The sequence below is a fragment of the Tupaia chinensis genome, unplaced genomic scaffold (assembly GCF_000334495.1).
Source record: "Tupaia chinensis unplaced genomic scaffold, TupChi_1.0 Scaffold000628_1, whole genome shotgun sequence".
NCBI classification, from domain to species: Eukaryota; Metazoa; Chordata; class Mammalia; order Scandentia; family Tupaiidae; genus Tupaia; species Tupaia belangeri.
Window position 1 is genome coordinate 1,066,703 of NW_006160148.1, and position 6,974 is coordinate 1,073,676.

Sequence of the window (6,974 nt, forward strand, 5' to 3'; positions counted from 1 at the left end):
ACCCGAGCCAGGCCGACACCGCTAGGACAGGTGAGGGATCATTCCACAGGTTCAGTACGTGGAGTGGGACAAAGACCTAGCCAGACGGGTTCCTGCCTATCCCGCTTCACCGTCGCCCTGTCCCCGCCTCAGACTCGGGGTACGCGTCTTACAACCCTGTCACTAGGTGTGAAAACCGGAGGGGAAAGGCAGAACAGCAGTGGCAGTAAAACGTGGGTGTCTAAAGCCAGACGTGGAGACGTCCGCCATCAAGCTCGCCGGGGCGGCCACACTGTAGTAAACCCACACGCGTGTTACCAGGGCCGTGCTGGGAGTGGGGCCAGCGTCTCGCACAGAGCCAGACAGCCGGCGAGTTCGGGCGCACTGTGTCCCGTCCTGCGTGAGCCAGCACTGGACCCTGGCCTGTGCTCGAGGAAGGACGGCCCCCTGACTCCCCCACCCGCGGCTCTCACCTATCCCCCAGATGCCTTATTTGGGGATCTTCGTGGGTGCCTATAACAAATGGGGAGTCTGGCACCACCCCAGGAATTCGGCTGGGTCAGGATCTCCGGGTGTGAGGGTCGGGAATTGAACTTTAAACATCTTCCTTAGGCTGTGGTTTTTGTTTTGTTTCTTCTTTAATGGCGGAGGGTATGTGTGCATGAAGAGAGAGAGGGAGGGAGCACCCCAGTAGGGCCTAGTCATGCTGCCATCCATTTTCCCCCATGTCTTCTACCCCTCAGGGTCCTGGTCAGGGTCCTGGGCGCGTGCGTAGGAGCTGGCTTGTCTTTCAGGCCCAGGCCGAGATCTGAGCTGGCCTCGGCCCTGAGCCTCCCTCGGCCCTGAACCTCCCTTGGCCCTGAGCCTCCCTCGGCCCTGAGCCACCCTGGGCCCTGAGCCTGGGCTCTGGCTCCCTGCACAGTGCTCCGCCTGCCGCTCTGGGGAGACCCTCCTTGGGGGACTCTAGGTCACACAAGTTTGAGTGCTAGAAAGTAAGTGTCTTCTCTAGGAAGTAGATTTTTGCCCACGTCGTAGTGTTAGGAATTGGTATAACTCGTTCTGGCTATAAATTCTCTGTGTGTTCTGTTACTGATAAAGACTGTCACCCAGCCAAGCTCATTCGTAACTCTCCTGTGCTGTGTGATTAGGGTTGACTTTTGGGATCCTCTTTACTCTTTTTTTTTTTTTTTTTTTGAGAGGTTTTTGCTATAGGGCACGTGCGCTCGCCAGAAAGACCGAGACAGAAAGCGAGAAATCACCCCCTGGGGGGATGGCCACGCCGCAATCCCTTCTCCTCCATTCTCCTCTCAGGATCTTGGGCACGCACGCACACGCGCCCGGCGTGAATTTAAGCCACCGGGTCCGGGACTCGAACCAGGGTCGACTACATGGGAGTCCAGCAACATAGCCATTACGCTAACTGCTGGTCCCCTCTTTCCTCTTTAAATGCCCATGTTGTTATTTTTTTCTTTTTTATTCCTTCTCTGTCCTCATTGAAGAATAATAAAAGCTTTCTAGTGATTGAGCATTTTGCTGAAATGCTTCTGCATGTTTTTAGGTACTTTAGGATGTGGATATACTACATTATATACATTTTCTAAAGCTTATGTATTTCTTCCACGAGAGAGAAAGAGAGAGAGGTGCACCCTCCACAGGGTCTTCATGCCACACGCACCCCGTCTCGGCCGTCCGGTCACGGCACAGCCTGCCAGCGTGCACAGGGAGGCCCACCCACATACCTTTCTTTCCTTTTTCTGGCCAGAGGCCACGTGCGCTTATCAGAGAGAGACAAAGACGAGGGAGAAGGTAGAGCAGCCCCCAGAAGGGCGTGGTCACTGTAGTCCTCCTCTGCTCCTCCACCCGGCCAGAATGTTGGGCACGCACACTCGCTGCAGGGCCAGGATTCGAACCGAGGTCAGTCATGTGGGACCTAGCTCCTTAAACTGTAAGCTATGGGGCTGGCTCACTCATATACATTATCTTTTTATAAATGTATAAACAGCACTTTCACTGGGATCTTTGACTTGTTGAAGGATTGTTTCTAGTGTTCTCCGAAGATCCTGTAGTAATGGGCCACCCATGTCTGAGTGGTTCCTGCAGTCTGCTGGCTCTCCTTCCCCAACCCTGCTTCCCCTACCCGGCCCCCCTGCTCCCCCTGCCCTACTCCCCGCACTCTGCTTCCCTCACTCTGCTCCCCCCACCCTGCTTCCTCTCCCCTTCTCTCCTTACACTCGGTGATCACGTGTTAGCTTCCCAGATGTCCCGCTCTGATTCTAGGGAAATTCTGTGTCAGCTTTGAGCTCAGGGAAGTCAACTGCCCCGTTATAAAGTAGGATTAGAAATAAGAAATAGCTTCTTACAAAGATACCTTTTGTTATTTTCATGCTCCCTGAAGGAATGTGTAAAACAGGATATGGATATTTATAATGAATTCTTGTTTAAAATGGGAGGAGTGTTTGCAGTTATTTAACTTGGGGGCCGGCACACCTGCAAGTTTTCCTTTTTAGGTTCTTCTAAAGAACACTGTCTGATAGAACAAACCTTTTCACACCCCAGAAAACTCAGACACACTTTCTGTCTGCTCGCAGGGTTACACGTGCGCAGGCATTGATACTCCATGAGAGCGCTGCTATTAGCTCCATGTGACTATTGAAACTTAAATGAACTAAAACTGACGTTAGCAGCTCAGTTCAGTCAGAGGAACTGAAGTTTGAGTGCTAACTGCCAGATGTTGCCAGTGGTGCCCACGTGGAGCAGTGAGGTACAGATCACCTTGACTGCACTCCGTTCTCTTGGGCAGCGCTGCGCTGGACTGGTTATTTCTTTTTTTAAGAGAAATTTTCACTGTAGGGTGCATGCGCTGGCCAGAGAAAGACAGAAAGTGAAAAATCACCCCCCGGGGGGATGGGCACGCCGCAATCCCTTCTTCACACTCCTCTCAGGATCTTGGACATGCATGCACACACACCCGGCATGTGTTTCAGGCTGCTGGGTCCAGGACTCGAACTGCAGTTGGCCATGTGTGAGTCCAGCAAAATAACCATTACACCATCTGCTGGTCCCTAGACTGCTCATTTCTAAGAAGAGAAAAACACAAGTGAAGGAGGAAATTAATAATGACCTCGGGCATCAGGTAGCATGGTGGTTAAGGTACTGGATCTCACACGGCTGACCTTGGTCTGAGCCCCAGACCTGGCATCTTGAAAATCGCATCAGGTGTATATTCACGCATGCCCAGAATCCCGAGAGGAGGACGGAGGAGAAGCAATGGTGCTATGGCCACCCCCACCCCTGTGGGGGTGATTTCTCACTTTCTCTCAGTCCCTGTCCAGGGAGAGGATGAGCCCTACGGCAAAAACAGAAAAGAAAAACAAAACAAAACAAAACCTTTAAAATAATAATCACCTAGATTTGCACCCTTCCGTTCCCAGTGCAACTTTTCCTGTCTTCTTTTTTTCTTTTTTAAGAGAGATTTTTGCCGTAGGGTGCGTGAGCTCATTGGAGAGACCAACAGAAAGCGAGAAATCACCCCTGGGAGGATGGCCACCCCACATTCCCTTTTCTTCCTCCATTCTCCTCGGGATTTTGGGCACGTGTGTACACGTGCCTGGTGTGAGTTTTAAGCCACTGGGTCTGGGACTGAAAGCCCAGTCGACTGCGTGGGAGTCAGTGACGTATCCGTTATACCATCTGCTCACCCCTCTCCCTGTCTTCTTGACCTCTTGATTGACACTCAGGAAAGAGCGTGGTTTTGAGTACTGTCCGTCTGACCATGTTTCCGATGTCTCTTTCAGGCTGGCAGTGATGGGGAGAGCATTGGAAACTGCCCCTTTTCCCAGAGGCTCTTCATGATTCTTTGGCTCAAAGGCGTTGTGTTTAGTGTGACAACAGTTGACCTGAAAAGGTAAGCCGTGGTCTAGTCTGGGTCACGTTAGGCTGAGAGTGTGTACGTACTTCCCAGTCTTCTCTTGTGGTCCTTCCCTCGTCTTTGAATTGCGTATAGTCTCTAAAGAAAATGCATTGCAGTCCATCTGATTTAAAGACAGACTGAGTTTGTGTATTATGGACAATTTGCAAGGTCCACAAATTACATGTGACCACTCAGTTTACCTTCAATTTCAGGAGCAGTGCTAGGAGCTGAGCTTTGTGTAAATGCCCTGAAATAGCCGAGCTTCCCGGTGTAAGCACGAACACTTCATCCCACGGGTGCTAAACATGACCCACGCACTTTTGTCTTTAACGACAAGAATGGCATTTTTAGGAGGGTGAATACAGCTGTAGTCTATTTCATCGATTCCACTTTTCGGGAAATAAGAGTTTTCTATAACAATTTAAGTCTTATTTGGTAAGTGTAATTGCACACTGAGAACAGTTTCGCGGCCCTGGGGTGGCTTCGCGGTCTGTGGGCCGGAGTGGAGAGCGCTGACAGCCCTCACCAGTACTGAGCGCTGCATCCCGACCCTGCTTCTCCACGGCAGTCAGGTGTGAGGCCAAGAACGTCCGCACCCAGCCTGGCCCCAGGATTTAAACCTCGAGATACCAGGGGCCAGCAGGTGGCGTGGAGGCTGACGGGCTGGATTCTTAGATGGCTGGCTGTGCAGTTCGAGTCCTGGACCTGGAGGCTTGAAAATCACACCACACATGTGTATGTGCCCTAGATCCTGCTGGGAGAATGGAGGGGAGGGGATCGTGGCGTGGCCATCTTTCCTGGGAGGGGTGATCTCTCACTTATCCTCTAACTCTATGTCTCTGGCCAGAACATGTGCCTTATATATAGCAAAAACTAAAAAGAAAAGAGTAGTTAATGGAAAATCCAGAATTTGGCATTGGAAATATATTTCTCAACATAAATGCTACAACATGAATTTTTACTTATTTTTTAAGCATTATCCAGGCATGAACTATGTGAATAAATAGTGGCAGGCTGTTGCCTGCTGGGTGGCAGAATTCATCTGTGTTGTCCCCACTGTCAGCATCATATGCTGAAATTATCCGAGAGTTGTAATCCCGGGCCCAAGCATACGCTGGGGCCTCTGTCAATTTCCCGAAAACTTATTCTTCTTGCCAGTGCATTTTTATGAAAATGTGCAGACTTAATATTTATTTCTTGGAGATACTCCGTGACATCTTCCAGGACCCCCTTGGTATGTACGTGAATTAGAAATAAGCCTTTGGGTAGTAAGAGTAGAAGGACGGGCTCGTGGGAAGGCGGGACCTGGCTGTGCTGGGCAGAGGATTATACAAGAAAGGAGCGGCGTAGCTGTCCTCCAGCCACTGTGCTTCTCCTGCATGCATACTCAAAGGGAGTTTCCCAATAGAACTTCTAAAAATAGGCCTTGCCACCAGGCACACACCCTTACTGTGTCCCAAAGTGCATGGGTTTTTCTTCTCTTCCATTTTTGGCTTAGTGCAGGCGACTTGACTGCCGCGCTTTGACAAGCCTCCTTTGACTGCTGGATACCGTGCTTGACTGTGGTCCCTACCAGTGGTGCTGCGGCGGTGGGAATCTGGTTGGGAAGAGGACCTGAACCCAGCGAGCCCCATTCAAAGTCATCTGATTTATTTACTGAAGACTTTCTTCTTAACTTTATTTGTTTTTTTTTTTTTTTTTCCATGAGCAAGAGAGATAGAGAGAAAGAGAGAGACGTCACTCCCAACAGGGTCTCGACAACGTGCTCCACCCCGCATCAGCCAGCTGGGATGACGGGCCCCTGTGCCTGTGTGCTCAGGCCGGGCTCTGGGTGTGAGCCCACACCTCCTCCGTGGATCAGCCTCACAGAGGGTTTACCTCCGTGCCACTCTCTGCCCATTTCAGACTTCCCTTGAATTCCGGAGAAAAAATAAAATATGGGCTGGCCCTGTGGTGTAGTAGTGAAGGGAGCAGGATCCCTGAGGGTTCGAATCCTGGTTCTGGTGGCTTAAAACACACCAGGTATGTGAGGGTGGGTACCCTAAATCCCAACAGGGGTGCACATGCCTCTGAATGAAAAACGCTCCTGAGGGCGACAGGAAGTCTGTAAGTTTCTAAGTTCGGTCCCCAGCCCTGGGCATCCCCGCCCTGTCTCAGCAGTGGCTGTTCTCAGGTTCGGACCTTGCCCTCCCAGGTATTTTCTGTGTGTTTACATCCTTACAGTGCTGAACAAAATTTCAAAGAGAAGCTACCCCAAGAGAAGGAACATTGGTTCAGAAAAGCGATGTAAAAGGAAGTTGCCGCAGAGGGATAGAAGTACTTTTCATAATGTATTCCTGATTTAAAGCACCACACATGACTCTTTAGAACGCTCTGGGGAAGAGGAGGCCTGTGGTGCTTGTTTTCCTGCTTTTCTTTGTGATTGCCTCACTCCTCCGTGAAAGTATTGGTCCTGGAACAAACAGCAGCGAGCACTAGAACTCCGGGAGCGCTAGAAACCCACGGCGTGCTCTGAACACATGCTCGCTGCCTGGTTGCGCTTCTAGGACGAGCCTGTCTCAAGCTCTGGCCCTGCGTGGGCACTCCGTGAGGGGCAGCGGGTGTCAGTGGCCACAGGGGTGGCGCGTGTGGGCCCTCGGGAGGTTGCAGCAGCCCCCGCTACCGGCCTGCCAGCGCAGCCTAGTGCTTTCGTGGGGTCTTTCCAAACCTGATTTTCTGCTCATGCCACAACTGTGTTAAAGACCTTCGAGATTAAAAAAAAAATTTAAAAAGTGCTCAGGCTTGATTAAAAAATTCAGATTTATGTCAACTGCCAACTACCTTTTCAGCCAAAGTGTCAGATAAGTGAAACTGCGAATAATAAGATTGGGGGGGGTGAAGATGGTACTGCGTGCCATCACTGGGGAGCAGCCATGGCACAATGGCGAGTGTGGGAGGCAGAGACCTGGCTCTGTACGGAGAAAGCCCTGACGCCTGCTTCTCTGGGACCTTAAGCAAGCTGCCTCGGTTTGGGGTCAGTCACTCTTACTTCAATTGAGGAGAAAGGCAGGGGAGGACGAGATGCTTTTCAGCGTCGTGGGGGTGC

General features: G+C 51.0%; 1 protein-coding gene across 1 annotated transcript in view; it reads left to right on the top strand.

The window, feature by feature from the left end:
- CLIC4 (CLIC family member 4) overlaps positions 1-6,974 on the top strand; it is a gene marked incomplete at its 5' end in the record, with an annotated part of 84,643 nt that overhangs the window by 45,878 nt on the left and 31,791 nt on the right. Inside the window, 1 exon segment of the mRNA XM_006159402.3 lies at positions 3,774-3,883. Coding sequence (XP_006159464.2) covers positions 3,774-3,883 — 110 coding nt within the window.